Source organism: Pinus tabuliformis, chromosome J (genome assembly GCF_031772625.1).
Source record: "Pinus tabuliformis cultivar Carrire ecotype Pingquan chromosome J, CPIR1, whole genome shotgun sequence".
NCBI lineage: Eukaryota > Viridiplantae > Streptophyta > Pinopsida > Pinales > Pinaceae > Pinus > Pinus tabuliformis.
In genome coordinates this window covers 272,792,100-272,812,370 of record NC_142295.1, presented here as the reverse complement: position 1 = coordinate 272,812,370, position 20,271 = coordinate 272,792,100, and the positions used below count along the sequence as shown (strand labels likewise).

General features: G+C 32.2%; 1 protein-coding gene across 1 annotated transcript in view; it reads right to left on the bottom strand.

The window, feature by feature from the left end:
• Positions 1 to 5,164, bottom strand: part of LOC149226833 (DDT domain-containing protein PTM-like) — a 44,988-nt gene extending 39,824 nt beyond the window's left edge. The window contains 1 exon segment of the mRNA XM_089377616.1: positions 3,976 to 5,164. Coding sequence (XP_089233742.1) covers positions 3,976 to 5,036 — 1,061 coding nt within the window. The 5' untranslated portion in view covers positions 5,037 to 5,164.
• Positions 5,165 to 20,271: the final 15,107 nt, after the last annotated feature.

Genomic DNA, 20,271 nt, shown 5'->3' with positions numbered 1-20,271 from the left:
CTGTTGAAGATGACATCATAACCCTTGTCCTCAAGGATCGCTACTGAAATAAGATTCTGCTTTAATCCTGGAACATAGAGGACATCTTTGAGATCAAGAGAATTGTGTGACTCCCTCTGAAAACTAACAGTACCAACCCTTCTAGTTGCATACATGGCATCATCTCCTAGCTCAATCTAAAACTGCATGTCCTTCTTCTTCAGGTGGTTGAAATTCTGCTTGTTTCTGGTCATGTGTAAGGAAGCTCCTAAATCAATATACTATACATTGTTGTCGCTTGCCATGCAAGCTATCAAAGAGAAATCTTCCTCGAACTAGGCAGAAAATGCATCTACTACCTACGCTGATGCAGCTACATGAACCTTCCTGGACTCCATCTTCTACTAAGGACACTTAGTGGCATAGTGTCCAAACTCATGGCATAGTGTCCAAGATCTTGCTCAAATCCTTCTTCTTGCCCTTTGACTAGACTCAGCCTCTCCTAGGCCCTTCTTGCCCTTGGCCTTGCTACCTTTGCCTACCAGGGGAAAGTTCTCCTCGTCCTTTGTCGGTGTTGATCTGCCATTTCTTGTTCCTCTTCAGCTTTCTTCCCAAGCACAGTCACCCCATAGTCTTTCCCAACTAGGAAATTTTATCTACCACTTACTGCATTCTGGAAGGTATACCAAGACTTATAAAGTCCTAGTAATGCAAAACTCACAAGGTCTTGCTTTGGCACAGTGACACCCACATCACCTAGCTCATCTCAAACCTAAGTGAAATTAGAAAGATATGTGACGATGGGCTCATCCTTGCTCATCTGAATACTTCTTAGCTTCTCCTTAAGAGCAAGCTGCTTGGAATCATCGGTACCTTGAAATAGATCTAGGATGCTTTAAACATCTTGAACGTTGTCTTCTTTTCATGGAGACAAGGAATGATATGTTCTTTGACCCCCTCTAGAATTATCCTCTTCTCCTTGGTGTCATTCTTAGTATGTTGGGCCAGTTGTTGGGGATCTTGAGTTGGCGCTATCGCCTGCTTGATAAACTCTCCCACTCCATTATCTTCCAGCACTATAGTGATTCGCTCCTTCCATGCACAGAAATTCGAGGCTTCCTCTAGACTGTGATCCAACATCAATCCTATGAATGCCATACTGTTATCCAAGGGACTGCTTTGCTCTCCAAAAAAAACACTACCCTCACTAATCAACTCTGCTTCACCAAATTTAATGAACTTAGGGCTTGATCAAGCTGACCTCACACAGTGACAAGTATACTCCTTTGTCACCTTACTTAGGGCTTTCCAATCAGCCCACTCACAGCTCCTTAACACCACTAAGGAAGGCTGATCTAGGGCACTCAAAACAACAACTGCCACAAACCTCCTTGACTCAACCACCTATCTAGACACCTTCCAGACTTTCAGTCAATACCTTCAGGCTTGTGGCCTATCTCTTTTCTCTTTAAGAACACCTTAAGAGACCCTTTCCTGCTCGCTATCACCTGAGGCTACTCAGGGTTTTTCCGCATCTAAAGAGGCCTTTCGGCCCTTCCTGTCATAGCAGAGATTCACAGCCCTACCTATCTCGGATCTGAGGTATTACAGGCCTCTCCAAGGTCGCGTTCTAGACTGCAGAACCATGGTAACTTCTTAACCAAACTGCCTGCTCCTCTGTGTGTTGATCTTTCGTTGTTCTCTGCTCTGATACCATGTAGAATTTCCTCAAAATTCTGCAACTACTATGATGAACAATCTGAAACAACTTCTATTCACCAAGACATAGAATTTCTCTTCTAAATAAGCAGCAAAATGGAAACAGAGATTAAAAAAACCAGTCACACACAATAACACAGTATTTTTCTAGAGAACCCAACTTGGAAAACCATCTGCTTTGTTGTATAATTTTATTAACAGAACTTTGAGCAATTGATCTCTTTACAAGGCAACACTCTGTCACTAGAAAACAAGTTTGTTCTCACTGCTAACACTTAGCATGAAATTCCCTGCAAACACACTTGATCTAGCTCGCTCCTCTTTCCTTGCGTTGCTTCTCCCTATTTCCTAGCACTGAAATCTCCTATTTCCTAGCGCAAGACAGGCTACTATTATTTAGGAATATTGCTCCTAAATCTTAGCGCACATCAGCAAGGAAATTCTCTGTTCTGATCTGTGTACAGGCTCCTCCTTGATATGTTCTTCCTATAACAAGCTCTCACACAAACCCTGTGCAACCTCTCACAAACTCGTGAGCTATTGTCTCGTCTCACAATCTTGAGCACACAAAACAATTGAATTGAATTCTATGCCTTTGTCCTCCTTTTATGTTATTCAATCATGCTATATCTGGCAAATACAAATTTAGAACACAAGTTGAGTCTGACTTGTTAACTGAGTCTACTCTTAGTTCAACACTCCCTTTCTTCAATCAAGACTGAAGCTCTTCAACTAGTTCCCTTCTAATTCTGAAGTCACACTTGGATAGCCACATAACTGAGCCTCCAACTAGCGCATGAACAAACTAACTCATCCGTTTTCATGAACTTGTACTTGACAAAAGAAGAACATATTGAATTCCTTCTTGACTAAGGCACATGTCAAGAAGAAAACCTTCTTCGCTACACTTTTCAACAGAAATCTTAACTGTACATCAAATTCATAGTATAAAGCTGTAACAGAATTGGACAAAAGGTTGAGATTACCTAGAGAATATTAAAATAATATCCTAATGATAGGATTGATCTCCGGTTGCTAATATAACATTATGTGCATAAAGTTACCAATAAAAGCCACCATGGCTAATATAATGATGAATCATGTGCTGAGATTAGATCTATGTCACACCATCTGTTACTAAATGTACATGTGTAATATACATTTGCACGCACAGACTGTATGAACAGTTGAGAACTTGTACACCCGTCAGGACCAGCAATAGCAGATGTCAGAATGTGTTCAGAAACAGAAGTTAGAGCCAGTCAGAGGAGCATCATATAGTCACTGGTCATATTAACATAAAAAGAATACAAATACTAGTGCAGAGGAAAGTTGCCAGCCTAACCAGAAGAATAGTAACTCAGCAGGGCCGAAGAGTAAGAGGTGACTTGAGCCAGTGAAAATTTGGGAGTTGACACAGAAAATTTAAATAGAATGAAACTAAACGAAATTTCACAAATAAAACTCTTTTCACCTATATGAATATTTGCAATGTCCACATAATGCAGATTTTCTATAAAAACTTGTTCAAAGTACATTGATGATACTATATACTCCAACACTCCATGGATTTGGGCAGTGACAAGTTTATGCTGATCTTGATGGATAGTTCGCTAACAAGCTTATTGGTATTATGAATGGGAATTGTAGGACTAATTGAAATGCTAACAGGAATTGATTCTTCCTGTATTGTCTGTAGCTCGCCTGTACAGAATGGCCCAGTCTGGCATTTTGGTTAACAACCGATATCCACAGGTCGTGATCTTGAGATTGATAACCCCCACCATGCATCTCTAGAGCTCCACATACAACTCCATGGCTTGAAATTCAATCACCCACATACATAGGTAGTCAGCCTTGAGTTCAATCACCTTGTGATGCCTGTGCATCACTACAACTCCACATACAGCTCTATGGATTGAATTTCTGCCAATAATGTGGGTGCATGTGGGTGCCTTTCCGAATGCCCTAGACTGGCATTTTGGTTAAGGGCCCATATCCACAGGTCCAAACTTGGTTTTGAGATTTTTTTTAATTTAAGAATTCACAGAAACTGAGAAATGCTAATGGGACCTTGGTTCACTGGTGGGATAGACGGGGTATTAATCCATTCTCACTTTGATCTGTCCTACCCAAAGGACATGACACAAATAGAATAAATGTGGGTGCATATTATGGGCGAATTTGGTAGAGAAGAAAGAAGAACCTCCACATTGTTTCTCAGAACACCTTCCAAAAATAAAAATAAAAATAAATTGGGGAAAAGGACAATTGTACCTCAAACATCTAGCCGCGGCTGCAGCAGCTGACCCCTCTTCTCGGGAAATAGAATAAAGATGTCTCCTCAATGCTTGCAGAAGCTTAACATGCACGGCATCCAGTAAAGAATTAGCAGACTTGCAGTTCAATGCCCCAACGAAATCATTAAGCCCGAACGGGCTCAAAAACAACAGTCTACTGAAAGACCTCAAAGAATTATAAACATATAACAAATTCGGCACCGATTCCTCCGGCACACCTAAATCGCTGGATGACGGGGGTAGCTGAGGCACCGAGGGCGTTGAGCCTGCCAAACCTTCATCCTGAACCTTAACCCTGCGCCTGCGCTGCTTAGGCGGAGTGGGCTTTTCGATAGCATTTTCTGCAGACTCCTTTACGCGAGGACTCCTCCTGACAGGTCCCTCGTTCCAAACATCTAACTTCTTTCTTCTAAACCTCTTACGCTTAGGAGGTTCCCCATTCGAAACCTCCACCTCCTTTCCTGTGCTCCTCCCAAGATCTCCGTTGTTCAAAACCTCTGCTTCCTTTCCTCCGCTCCTCCCAAGATCTACGGTGTTTGAAACCTCCGCCTCCTTTCCTCCGCTCCCCCCAAGAGGTCCTGTGTTCGAAACCTCCGCCTCCTTTCCTCCAGTCCCCCCAAGAGGTCCCGTGTTCGAAACCTCCGCCTCCTTTCCTCTACTCCCCTCAAGAATTCCCGTGTTCCGAACCTCGGTTTCATTTCCTCTATTCTTCCTAGGACGCCCCCTCTTCCGAACCTCGCCCCCCTCTGGAGTCTTTCTGGGCCGGCCGACGCCATTCTTTCTCCTCTTCTTCCGCCGTTTCGGAGTCTCATCATCGCGCTTCCTCTTCCTGCCATTTTCATCTTCTACCACCAGAATGCCACGGAAATCGTCGGTGTCGACCTCCTCTGCGTCCCCGTCCTCGTATCTGATCTTGTAAAACCCCCGAGCTGAGTTGTAGGAGACTACTTTGCCCGTGAAAACCCCGTAACCTCTGAATTTCTTCTGCACGGTCTTCCCCACGATGTGCTCCCCGGATTGGAACCTGTTACCTCCCATCGCTCGCGACCTAGTCGGATGATCGTCAAAATGGCACTAGCGCAAACTGAGAAACGGAGCTCATCGCCTTCCATTTTTATTTTCCAGCCCCAACGATCAATCAAGCGAGAGTATGGAAAGGAAAGGAATAATAGATTATAATTATTGATACGTAAATTGATAATGAAATTCATAAATCCTGATTTTGTATACAAAATAACTTTTCCTCTCTGGTATTTATTATTATTTTCCATAACGTGCCCTGCATGCTTCTCCATTATGCTGTATATGCGTTGCCTTTGTCTTTCCTAGGGTTGATAATATTATATAATCTAAACCAGTTTACACATGTTCAATTTTCTACCATTTATGAACTTGAACATTTAACTTTTGCTAATTTTTCAAAACATGCATGCTCACCTAGATGATGTACCCTGGATCCACTAGCTTAACCTAACAGATAATGTAGCCTGCATCAACTTAGCTTAACCAAACACTCACACTGTGCTGGGGGCTCACTTTATGAATGAATCTGACCTAACTTTCCTAAACATACATGCTCACATGGATAAACCCTGGATCCAATGGCTGGTTTACTTGAGGAACTCACTAACCTAGAGCTCATCTTCCCAGAGCTAGTAGGTTGGGAGTGAGGTGATAAGCTTTACACTAACAAAAAAAGAATGGGGTGAGATGATAATTCACAAGATTTTGGATGAAAGATTAAAAATTAAGAATGGGGTAAGATGATAATTCACAAGATTTTGGATGAAAGATTAAAAATTATTCTTATCGTTTTGAGATGTTAAAATGGATCAAATTTATAAATAATTTTTGTCTAATCTATGGATGAGATAGCATTTTTGAATGCTATATAATTTCAAGCAAGAATGTGATTTTTTGTTATTTGAAATATATATTTTTAATGCATTAAAAAATTTTGCCAGATTTTGGTTAAAATTAACCAGAAAAAATGTCTTGAAAAAAAATCATTTCATCACTAAATTAGACTAAGCCTTAAATTATAATAAAAATTAAAATCAAAATTTAAGATCATTGTATTTTAACATGTTCTTAGTTAAAAAATAATTATAAATTATAATGAAAACAATAAATTATAATTTAAGATTATTTAAGCCTCAATATTCTTAGTAAGAAAATTTGTCAAAAACAAAAGATAACCAAAGAAATAAATATGGTAACAAAATCGTCAAAGAAATAAAAGATGGTAACACAGCAATTTGTCAAAATATTACTAAGTTTCCACTTAATTAAAGATGTGTTGTCTATTAATTAGTTAACTTTTTCCAATTTCTATTGTTTTGATTAGAATTTAATAAACAAAAAAAATCTTTAGCTATAATAAATGTGTTGTCTAAATTGCATCTCCATCAACACAAAGGTCATGGATGGTAAGTAATCCAAGTTTTGAATTGACATGTGCTTAAATGATATATTTAGTTGTCAAATTTGATTAAAATTTCATTAAAAAGAAGTCATGAATATGATTTCGATGGTGATTTAGCTGGTGACATTGGTGGATGATCAAATATCCAAATGATTAACAAAGCATTAAGTCAAAAGTCATAAATTTAGAATAGATCAAAGTTTTCAATTGATGAAGTCGCATATTTATTAATTGTTAAATTTGATTCAAAAATCTCATTTAAAAAAAAATCATAAATATCACAATTTAGTTGATAATTAGCATACATTCATTACTAAATGGTCAAATATGTCAATAATAAAACAAAAGAGACAACTTTCACTCTAAACACAAAAACAAAAAACAAAAAACAACAACAACAACAACAAACAAATATCATCCTTATTAGTGTAAAAATGATGTGTGAAAAAGACTATTAAAATTAAATGATAGCGTGTAGTAGGGAGAGAGGGGCATAGCTCAAAACTACTTTACACTAGCATCTAGATCGTACCTTTGCTTTGCCCTAGTCTTTTGTTGTAATCTTTTACTCATTTGTTCTTTAAAAAAAACATTTTACTCATTTGTTTTATTATAATTATGTTGTTTTGAACTTTTTCAAATTTCATGGAAGTGTAAACATCTTTGTTAAATAAGAATTGATCAATTAAACAATTTAACAACAACAACAAAAATAACTTAAAAAATGAAAAAATGCTTTATATATTTATGAATGGCATTTTTAATAAATTTGTTTTTGTATATTGATTTGTTTTATTTAAAGAAAATTATTATACCATTAAAATAAATTTATCTCTTTTTTCTCCAATAAATTTTTTATAAGAGTAAAGAAATGCTTTTTATAAGTATGAATGACATCTTCAATGAACTTATTGATATATATTTTTTTTTTCAGAGAGAAAATCAATATGTATATTATATTCAGGATATATAATGAGCTGATACATGGAAAAGCCAGATGCATGCATGTTGTTCCTAATGACAATAGATGGGTTATTTAGAGCCGCAAAAAAGGAAGAGTTGTTCCAAAAGAGGTCCGGAGGAACCATACCAAAAATCAAAAACTTATTGATATATATTAATTCATTAGATTCAAAATAATTCAAACTCTACATCTATTAAAATTAAGTTAATTAAATACTCAACCATATTTAAAATTAATTTAATTAAATACTCAACAATATTTAAACTAATAAAGTTTATTAGTTCAAATCAGTGCCTCGCCCATCGGGAAGTCACAAGGTCATTGATTCCCTTCGGGGCCTCGCCGATTGGGTAGTCACAGGGTCAATTATCCCCGAAGCCCTTGGGGTTAGGCCTAGTTATTCGCTACCCTTGGGATTAGGCCTAGTTGTTGGCCACGAGGCTTGATTCCCTTCGGGGCCTCGTCGATCGGGTAGTCACAGGGTCAATTATCCCCGAAGCCCTTGGGGTTAGGCCTAGTTATTGGCCACCCTTGGGGTTAGGCCTAGTTATTGGCCGCGAGGCTTGATTCCCTTTGGGGTTGATCAGCCCAAACATTTTCGTGGACGTAGCGGCTACCCAATGACCACCCCAAAGCCCTTGGGGTTAGACCCAAACATTTTCGTGGACGTAGCGGCCACCCAATGACCACCCCAAAGCCCTTGGGGTTAGACCTAGTTATTGGTTGCGGGGCTTGATTCCCTTTAGGGTTGATTAGCGAAGATATTTTCGTGGATATCACAGTCACCCAATAACCACACCATATATATATATGATATTTTTATTATTATATTAAAAAAAAATAAAAAATCACAATTTATTTCTCTAAATATTTCTTCCATTAAAAAATTTACACATTTTAATAGTATATTCTTTCCCATGAACAAATATGTATATATATATAAAAAAATCACAACTTATTTCTCTAAATATTTCTTCCCTTAAAAAAAACTTACAAATTTTAATAGCATATTCTTTCCCATGAACAAGTCTTCTCCAAAACTGTATAGGTAGAATCAATTGCCTTCTCTCCAAGATATGATTATACTCTGCTTTATAAACATTACTATTACCCCATTTTCACTCATTTCCTCAACTCATTTGGACTACATTAGATATGTAGGATTTCTTTCCTCAAAGTCAAATACAAAATATATAATTGAAATTCAGAGTTTGACAGCGATTTTAAAATAGAAAATATCACAATACCTCGGTAGAACATTTTATTTGAAGAACTTTTAAACTTTAAAATAGTCAAGGACTTGATAGTGACATATTTGGTTAAATGCAAGTTTGTAAGCGTATTTTGGTTATAAATTAATAGCAATTTATAAGTTTGTTATAGGTTGAAAGACGATATATATATTATTGGAAAGAATATTTTGTTTTTCTAAATGATTTTTATATAGAAAAGTTGCTTTAAGTTTTAAGGGTTATTAAATTAGATTGAATTGAATGATCACACCTCTTATAATATAAAGAGTATCCTATTTCTTAATAAGTGTGGGATGCTAAATGAGTTTTAGGGTTCATTAAATTAAGTTGAATGATTATATCTCTTATGATATGAATACCTAGTGATGCTATACTTGTTATCACTTTCTGAAAAGTGATAGATGTTTAAGAAAATGGTTTTTATTAATTAAGTTTTAGGGGTTATTAAATTGAGTTGATTTATCACAGTTTTTATAATATGAACAATATCTTATATTTTTGAGAGGCAGTGGATTTTTATTTTTTTGAGAAGTAGTGGATGCTTGACTTGTTCCCACCTCTTAAGGAGTGATAGATTCTTAATGCTTAACTATCAAGGAAGCATATAAAAACTTTCCCTATAGAGGGTTGTTGAGTATGTAATGGGTTTGTTTTACAAAGGATAAGGATTCTTGAGATAAAAGATGGAAAATATAGCAATTATTTTTAGTAGAATGACTTTGTATTTAATCTCCATTAATTGGTACCACAAATGTTTTAGAAGGAGATTAATAATGTAAAGCTTGGTAATAACCTTTTCAAACCTTGTAAGAAGGATGTTACAGATACAAATATTATTATTTTTTTTAATTTGTTTAACTAGAATTATTTTTGTATCAATGAAAATGTCTACATTGAAGCTAGCAATAGTACATATCATTGTGTAAAAGCAACAGATCCACAAGTTTGAAGAGAAAATAAACATTTGGACTAATTGATACATATTCTAGCATTTTACACATGCTATAATTCTAGGTTTTCCTACATGTTAACACTTTTACAAAACTTTCCATCATACCAACTGTAAGAAAAAACATATAGCTATAATTTAAAGTTGACAATTGTCCTTTACTTCTTGTCCCATTAAGTAGGGAGTAATTGGTCTTCTATTTCTATTAGATCTCTCGACTAATGAATTGAATCTTCTTCCACGTAACCTGCATGAGCCAATTAACCAGTCTCTACATTGTTGGATCCCAGAGATAAAGGAATCCATTCATTGTGATAGAAGAAGAAATCTAAGTATTTTACACTTAGCTTCGATATTGTCTATGCATTAACCTTGACTATGGAGAAGGCTCATTACAGTGAAATTATGAGCTAATGTACTCTATTCCATCTCCACCAGCTCGCAAAAATTGTTGATAGGGCCATGTTATTAGCCTAATGGCTTTTGCTTTCCAATGAAGTGCTTTCCTCACTTCCTTGACTTCTAGTTTGTCCATAGTTTACCTTCCAGATAATGATATTCGAACAAAAACAAAGCTAATAGAAAATGATTATAGAGATTAGACCATATCAGTCTGAGATTGAAGACTAATCTTCTTTCTCTCGATGAAAGTGATGCACCAAGAGAAGTGTAAAAGCAAATAAACACCAAAGCACCATTAACTTAGAAGGCTAGTAGAAGCTAAGAATCCAGAGGATGCTTGGTGATGCACGTGCCTAGAATTTGCATGAGAGGTCATGTTAAATAATAGCTCCACTTAGCGTACCTGAAAAAAGGCCCTAATTCCTAACATGTGTGGGCAAGAGAAGCTTTTTCCATGTTATAAGAGGTTGGGCTTATGATGAATGTAAAATAAACCCTCGTTGAAACCTTGAGAGCCCCTTCCACCAAACAAAGCCAACTCATTTTGTTTGCATTTGTTGTTCGAATTATTTAGTGAAGCCCTGATGCACCGCTCAAATTACCCACACGTAAGTTGAGCTAAAGTTAGTGGATTATAGTGGATAATAATGTGCTCCTATCCAGACCTTGAAAGGGCCAACTAATGGCTTAAATAGAGCAACCTCTTTCATTATTGAACCAACCTTCGCCCAATGGTCAGCTTCAACGTTATGCTCATGTTTAATATAAAAGAACCATGTTTGCTCAAAATGGCTTGCAAGAAATTTTATTATAGTGAGGAGGGAATTAAGTTTATATCTTCTTATGGAACTTTCTCTATCATGGCTCTTGAATCTCTTGGCATGATTAAAGATTTCAAACCTTCTTTTGATGTTAAGGAAATATCTTACCATAATGTTACTACTTCCACTAAATTACTAGGAGTAATGCAAAGGCCCCATGTAAAATGAACTATTTTATTTCCTTTGAAATTGTAGAGACTCCCACCCCACCTATTGCCATATAGATGCAAATATTATTGATATTATTAGTATTCGAAAGATTATATTTCTAATAACAAAATTCTTGATATATAAAAATGAATTTAGTGAATGATATAAAACAAATAATAAATTAAAACTGATTTTCTTTTCAAAATCTTTATTAATTAAATTAATTAAAAATAGAAAAGAAAAAATTGTTGATACAACTTAATACTATGTAGGACTCTTCACCTAGAGATTTAGACAAATAGCATTAAATGAGGTTGACCAATAAATTTTAACCTATCCACCATAATTAAAAAGTATATTCATAATTTATTGCTTCATAAATGTCAAAATATCTTATACATTATTTATCTAATAAAAATTGTTATACTGTTAAAAAATAGTAAATGATCTAAAACAAATAATAAATTAAAATTTCTATTCTTTTTTTTTCAAAAACTTTATTAACTAAATTAATTAAAAATGAAAAAAAATAATGATACAATTTAATACCATATAAGACTCTTCACCTAAAAATTCAAAGCAATAGTATAAAATGAAATAGATACATCAATTTTAACCTATTCATTATAATTAAAAATATGATCATAATTTATTACTTCATAAATCTCAACATATCTTATACATTATTTATCTAATAATACAATAATTAATAATTAAACATTTTCATAAATGTCAACCTATCTAATAGATTATTTATCTAATAATACAATAATTAATAATTAAAAAATGGTATGCACTATTTATCTAATAATACAATAATTAATAATTAAAAAAGTGTTGTACTCTATAGTTAGGAAAAATATCTCAAGGTCCAACCACATTTATAATGACATTGAGCTTTATGCGCTTGTAGGACCCAAAGGACTCGTGTGAGAGCTAGTACACACCATGGTATATAAACAATTTATATATAAATATAAATATGCATACATGGTTATTATCATATATGTTAGGTTATTTAGTGTGATCATAATTTCATTTAACATACAAAAGTGATTATCTTAAGAAATTAAAAGAGTGGAACATAAAAAAAACTATTGATTAATAGAGTGCTATGCCCCCTGCAATTTTCCAATTGAGTAAATTATTGGACAAGATTCAAGAATAGATGATTTGCCATGAGCATATATTGGCTAAGGGTTATGTTTTATTGTCCTCCTTTGTTTTCCCTAATTGCCTTATCTTCACATAGTTAGTGGTTGTCTTATATTATTCACATTGGCTATAACCATTCTAAGATTCCTTATTTATATTTGTTTTAATAGTTTATGTAAATTGCTTGATGTTCAACTCCTAAGTATATAGAATATTGAACTAGTGGTGCATTTGCTAAGTCTCAAGGTTTAAGGTTAATTTTAAATTTGGTGCAAGGTTTGTGATTGTTTTAAATCCATGCTTTCTCCTGGTGGTGCACGAAGAATCCGTGCTGGCGTTCACTGTTTATTCTCACTTGCTGGTCCCTATAGAAATGGCGAAATGCTTGCATTTTCCAGAACTCCAGGATGCCTTTGCACTCCATTCTGATCTCCATCACGGGCCTCCTGCCTCGCTCAGATTAACATGCTCTTTTTGGGACATGCTTCTCTTTCTTGGGGTTGCTTTTACAGATTATGGCTCTCATTTCTGTCCATATGTTTTTTATTATCTCTCCATGGCGGTCTGCTTTGTTTTGAAGCGCCTCTGATAACAGGTGGATGGATCCACTAGCTCGCACATACAGCTATGTTTTGGTTTTTTATGGCGCCGCATCAGAACATTATCTGTTTCTGTTTCAGTTGCAATCTGTTACTGTTTCAGTTGCATGTTTTCCAGCTGAATCAATCACTTTTTGACATGTATCCAGATTTTTATATCTCCTTAATATAATCTATGTCGGTTTTTTCTCTCTGAAAAAAAAGAAGATTAACATGAATTATCCAAGTGCTAAAGAAATTAGTGGTGTTAGATGAAGGAGTATTATGATAATATTAAATTGTTTTTAAAATAGTTTTATTTTGCTATTAAAAAAATAAAACTTAGATTTATTAATTTAGAATTATCAAGTGTTTAAAAATTAAATTTTTTGAAGTTAAATATTTTTTATAGTGAAAAAAAAAATGATTTTTTAAATTTTATGTAGTTCGAATTAAGATAGATTTCTATTAAAAAAATTATATTACATATAAATATCATGAATCAAATCAATATTATAGATGAATACTATAATTATAAGTCAATATATTATTTTTATTTAACTTATATTATTTTTATTTTAACATATAATTTTTTTTTAATATGACAAAACATATTACAACATCTTTTCGATACTAAAATAAACTAGAAAATAATTCTAAACATAGTAAAAATATTATATATATATATATATATATATATATATATATATATATATATTTTGATTTTATTAATCATATATTTTATTATACAAATATAACTATACATTCATATTCAATTTCAAAATATATGTATTATTTATTATAATTTTTTTAAATCTCTTTACGGTCTATTTAATTACATTTTACATTACCCTTTTTCAATATTTATTTACGATATATTTTAATGTGCAACCCAAATAAGCACATTTGAGTCTGTAACTTAAGCATCACTTTTGGTGTCTTAGAGCGTCTTTGTTTTATCTAAGACATTTGTATCTAATTGAATATATATATATATATGTGAGTTTTTTTTAATTTTAGTTTATTTGTGTGAAATGATATTTAGGTCTGCATCTCTAGGTCTAGGTCGAGGCATGTGAAGAAGAAAATTTTGAAATGGATAAATAATTATTTATTAAAATTTAAACTACAATGAAATTGAAAATTGATAAATGATAAGTTACCAAAAAAATAAAAATTATAAGTTTAAAAAATTAATAAAATTTTGTTTTATTGGTTATTATTTCATATTTTAATTTACATATTTCCTAATTGTGATATGCATATTTTTACCTTGGTTTTGTTTTTTTTAAGTTGGGGTAAAAAAATATAATACATTAGAGTACTTTTTATTAAGAAAAAAGAAAATGAAATGTGGAATTTATAAGGTAGGAAGTGATTTATAGGATGTAAGAAAATGTCAATCTATAAGGTAAGAAGTGATTTATGGAATGTTAAATGATAGGGAAATAGAGGAAGCATGTTAAGAGAAAAATGATATTATATAAATTGAAGTAATACATTAAATGTGTGAGAGATTTTTTTTTAAGCTTGATATCCTTTGGCAATGAATACTATAGATAACTTCACGAAAGACTCCAGAACTAGAAAGTTGATATCTTATCTAAGATGGGACTAGCGAGCTAGCTTGGCATATGGAAAATGGAGATACAAATGGGCTCAGCCACATTCCAGATAGAAGAATTCTCTTGGTCGGGTACTTGATCCACTCTGTTTTTTGGTATCTATCAGGTATTTTCCTTTTTGACAAACGATTTCTACCTATTCGCGGAAGGTATGATCTCTTTACTATCTTTTGGTTTTATCCCAACTGGTTCGTTTTGTTTTCTATCCATATGAACCTGGAAGTTATCCTGGTACTTTGATGAGTTCTCATGCTCATACATATCTTTTAGTATACATATTGGGACTTGCCTTGGTACTTTGATGAGTTCTCATTCTCATACATATCTTTTAGTATACATATTGGGACTTGCCTTGTATCTATTATCTTAGTGTGCTCTGTTTTTACACAGCCTTATTATACCATGTTGCTGTCAAAGCATATCACTTTTTTCAGTATGTAAATATTCCTACATTAATACAAATACTGCTTTTTTTTCTTACTGAAGAAGAAAAAAAAAGGACTAGTGATTATAGAATAAAATGTGAAATAAGGAGGTAGCTGCAACTAGATATATGGAAACATAACAATAATTCTAAATGTGCTTTGAAGATTACACAATAGAAAGGGGTCAAAACTCCAAATTACTAATTATGAGGCAATGTTTTAAGGAGAATTAATATGAACTGTATTGATTATTAATGCAAGAGATTATTAGTAGAATGATAATTAATATCAAGGTGGAATGGAAGGAAGAGGTAAAATTTATATAAAACTAAATTTTATTTATATTATGATTTTAGTTAATTTATTTTTTTACTTTTTTTCGTTATAATAAATAATTTAATATAATTATGGTTATTATTTTTTTTATTTAAATTAATTTGAATACATTAAAATTTTATATAAAATTAATTTATATTTATTTTAATTTCAGATTTATTAAACGTCAAGAGAGATCGAAACATTTGATTTATAGTTAAAATGGAAGTAGGTTGGTTTAATTCCCTTTTAAATATGTTATATTCTATATGAATACCATGTCCAGTATCATGGGTTTTCATAAACCTGAAGCTAAAAAATGATTGGTAATTTGACTAAGTCAAGTTTACCTTAATTACCTAACAAAAATGGATTAAAAAATAATAACGACATAGAATTTTAATTTTAACATAGGGTTATTTTTATTTTTATTTCAAATTTACCTTAACTACCCAACAAAAATTGATTAAAAAATAATAATGACATAGAATTTTAATTTTAACATAGAGTTATTTTTATTTTTTACTTTTATTTCAAATTTAGCTTAACTACCCAACAAAAACTAATTAGAAAATAATAACTATATAGAATTTTAATTTTAACATAGAGTTATTTCATTTTATTTTATTTCGACCAAATATCTCTAACACACTAGATTGAAGAGCATGCAATTATTTTAACATTTTATTTATATTTTAATTAAAAATAAATTTTCAAAATATAAAAAGCCATATCAATTAAAATTTAAATAAATAAAACAATTAATATCAAATTAAATTTAAATAAATAAAGCATAAAGATAATTTCTCTTATTAATATATTCTTGTTAATATATTGTTAAATTAATTGTACATGGATATTTTTTCTATTTTAAAATATATTTTTTTATTTTTCATTTAATTATTATTTATATTTTTAAATTATTTATTAAAATTTTACATTTTTAAATTAAATTTATTATAAAAAATTAATAATAAATATTATGACATTTTTGCTAAAGGGGATTTGGATAAATAGTGATCGGTGTTTTGTTAAGGCACTCTTTGATGTGAAGTCACATTTCTTCCCCATAATAGGGGTGATTTATTGAACATGATGAAGACATAGTAGTCATGCCAAGCTCACAAAAAAAATCTATTAAAATCTTAGATAAAGGGTGATCAAATACTATGTTAAAGCACTCCTTAATATAAAATCATTAATTTAATTCCTCACCCCAATCAAAATAATATATTAAACACCATGAAAATATAATCTTGCTAAACTTACCCCAACAAAAAAAATTATATTCTTTAAATTATAAAATTAAATTATGTGATGTTATTAAATTTTCATAGTTGGTAATATAATTATGTGTTGTTAATAAAATTTCATAATTGATTTGTTAATATAGTTTTGAAACAACTCTTTTCCGAGGAAAAATAAATGCTCAAGCAATCAATTACCTTCATTGTGGGTAAAGTTATACCTTACTTGACTCTGCCACTTAATCCCAATCTGAAGTAATTTTGTCGTGATGTTATACTTTTGCTACTCAACATCATGTTTTTATCTCACCTTCATCCTGAAACTTTCGTATTTGAACATCAATATAACTAAAACACTTGAAAACGATATTAAAATACAAATTATATTATTAGTTGAGTAAAAATAAATTACAAGGCAAATTATATTATTAGTTTAGTAAAAATAAATTACAAGGATATGTGTAAGATTATTTTTTAACATTGGTATAAATTTAAAGATGGAAAATGGTATGTGGAGTATTATTATTATAATTTTTACGTTATCATGTAATTATGGGTTAAATATTTAAGGGATTTTAACATGGTATTTTGTACTCATAGTTATTACATTTTATGGGTTTGTTAAATGAATCTTTTAAAAGAGTCTAAAATGGAAAATTTTTATATCCAAAAGAAAGTTTAGATTTTGGAAAATAGGTTTATTTGTTTTTAGGAGTGATATTTTCATATTAGAAGATTATTTTTTCACTAATCAAAGTGTTTGTATTATTTACTAAGTAGAGTGATCACCCATCTTATAATGTGACGACATTTAGAGTTTTGATAAGTGATGAATGTTTGACACTTAAATATATAAAATGTCTAAAATTTTCTCGAAATGTTATAAATTTTAAAAAGGAGTATTATTTAGCATATAGTTGTTTTGTGTTTGGAGATTAAAGATTCTCACTACAAAAGGTAAGAAAAATAGCAAATTCTCCTGGTTGAAGGATTTAGGATTGAAACATGATTAATTGGTACAAAAAAATATTTTAGGATGAGATTAGGAAGACAATGTTTGACAAGGACCCTACTAAACTTTTTGAGAAGAGTGATATGGATACATATATATTAAAACTTGATGGTCATGTTGATACTTTTTCATGCCAAACCTTTTAATTCCACTATTTATTATAGATGCAGAAGTAAGAATGTTGTTCACCTCATCTTATTAACCTCCACACTATACACTCATATCATACCCCTTTCTGTTCCAATAATAAAAATTCATATACTTAGTCATCTTGTGACTTTCTTTATGTATGAGGAGAATTTTTGTAGTGACTTTGTGCTCCACATACCACATGAAGTCTACTCTCTACATTCAACACTAAGGATCCCATACCAATGGTACATAGTTTATTTCTCATTTCCCCTTTATTTACCATGCAAATGAATTACATTACTTTTCCCCCACATTAACTTTTCTTCAACACAGTTTCCCATGCATTGCCTTTTCCTCTACATAATCTCTTCACTGCATAGACTTCACATCGACACCCTCGATAACCTCCACATCCCACATTCTACATATTTCATGCATTCCCCATCTCACACTTAGCACATCATTCCTCATTATGCAACCTCTATGGTTTCTATTCTTGAGGTGATTTATAGTTTATTTATGATGGTACATTCCACAATATAAGGACGGTTGCTTGAGGTAAATAAGGCTTAATCGTTGCATTTTCTCATAATTATTTATAGACAAATGACATTTATACCAATATTTCACATGCATTTTAGAGCAACTATACACGCTAAAAGGATGTTTTATTAAGGATTATTAATGATTATGTTCGTTTGTGGAATAAAGAGGCTAGAAAAGTACAAATTGAAAAAGTTATTGTAAAAAACAAGAATCTTACAAGAAAATGGAATTTGCAAATTGAGTCAAAGAATTGAAAGGCTCTAGAATTCTTAAATTTCACTGAGCTATTGGCGATACACTCGCTCACTTGATAGTAGAGCAGGAAATAGAAAACACCATATTGAAGAAACTGATAGATGAGCTAGAGGATGCTTCAAGTCCTAAACCTTTGTTCATGAAGTCATTGTCTATCATCAACCTAGGTGAAGCCCTTCTAGAAACACCCATATCATCTACTAAAGTTAAAAAGGCTACTAAGTTGTTAATTGGGATCAGAACATATGTTGTTGAGAACATAAATAAACAACTTAGCACAATTTTGGAAGCTTGAGAAATTGTTGCTAATTCAAGTAAATTGGCAAATAAAGTTTCTTCTCTCACTACGTACCATAAAAAAGATTTAGAAAATGATGAATATTTCTATAAAACTGCATTAAGTACTTTTGTAGCAAGAGTATTATACATGGATGATTACACAAGAAAATAACAATATCTCCCCTCCCAAAGCATGATAAAGCAGATAAAAGCTTGTTGGCTCATAAGGATTGGTATCATTCAACAACTAACAACTAGTTGAAGGGAAAAGAAGTGAATTGCTTCTAAAGATCTTGGATACAGTGAACGAACTTAAATGCCCACCACTAAGAAGGGATGCCATGAAGGTAACCAAATACCAACTTGAATCGAAATTAAATATAATTAAGGCTTCATGGAGTAGTGAGTTTCACAACCTCACTAACTTCCCTAAAGAATAAATTTGAAATGGTTGGTTAACATTGTGAATGATAATGAAGACCACAACAATATCTTTCAAGAGTTACATTCTGAATGCAAAGTTGTTAAAGATGATTTTTTTTCCACTTCAAATCAAACAAGATATAATGGTAATATCATTAAGAGATCATATTGAAGATTGGCTCAAAAATCCATTGATACAATAACTAATCTTTTGTAACTTCCAACTTGCATGAAATGGTTACATGAGTTAAGTTCACGATCCCAACTACTTATTTGAGGAGTACTAGAGAGAAGGAGGAGGAGGAGGAATCCATCCATCATTGTTCATCTCCAAATTTTGTAAGTACGCTTTTATTTGAAGCATTTACATCTTTTCTTCCAAATAGGTGATCATTTAGACTTAATGATTTGATTTATCTTCCTATAAGGTCAATCCTTGATTGTTTCCTTTTCTCCTCTTGGTCATTTATACTAATACATAAGTATGATCCATGGGAGTCCCATATTAGTCCAATCCTACAAACACATTCAGGTATCATAGATATATGTAGTGATGTTTTGTATTTTATCTTGAAAGTTTGAGTTGTATTATTCTTTAAAGTGGATTTCACATAGAGTTGTTATGGAGCTCATAAATTTCATGATTTATGACTTTTATTGAAGCATGAGACCTCAAGCATGTGTCTCCTTTACATCCCTATGGAATTAATTGCCTGTAATCATTTGAATTTTTGCAAAGGACTATTGTCTCACTTTCTATCCTATGGTCTTGCTTCAATTATATCATTACTTTATCTTGATGAGTGGTCATGATGGAATGAATGAGTTACTCTAAATTATTTTTCTAATTAAAATCATTTCGCTATTGTTTGGGTTTTATTGCCTAATCCACACTTAGGTGTTGATGTTATGAATGTATAAATTTATTATTTTGAATAAAAGGAATTTTATTATTTAAGTGATGTTATCACTCAGATTTTCCTTAGAAGTTATTTGAAAGAAGGAAAGTGTCCAAGGTAACTACAAACCAATCTTTTAAGTACAGATCCTAGCCGATCTACACTCAGAGAGGGCTCTCTCTTTATAATTTAGCGTTGTTTTGATATGATATTAGGCTAGTTATTAATGCTTAAGGAATTTGTTTTGATTTGTTTGGTGGAATTAAGGAAACAGATGGGCAGAGTAGGTATTCAGGCCATTGGGCTATGGAGTCAAGTAGGAAAGGTTTAACAGGATTTGATTAATCACCGAGGTAAGAGTTCACAAGGAAAGATAGCACAGCAAGGACAAATTTGAAGGTCTCAATGGATGAAAATC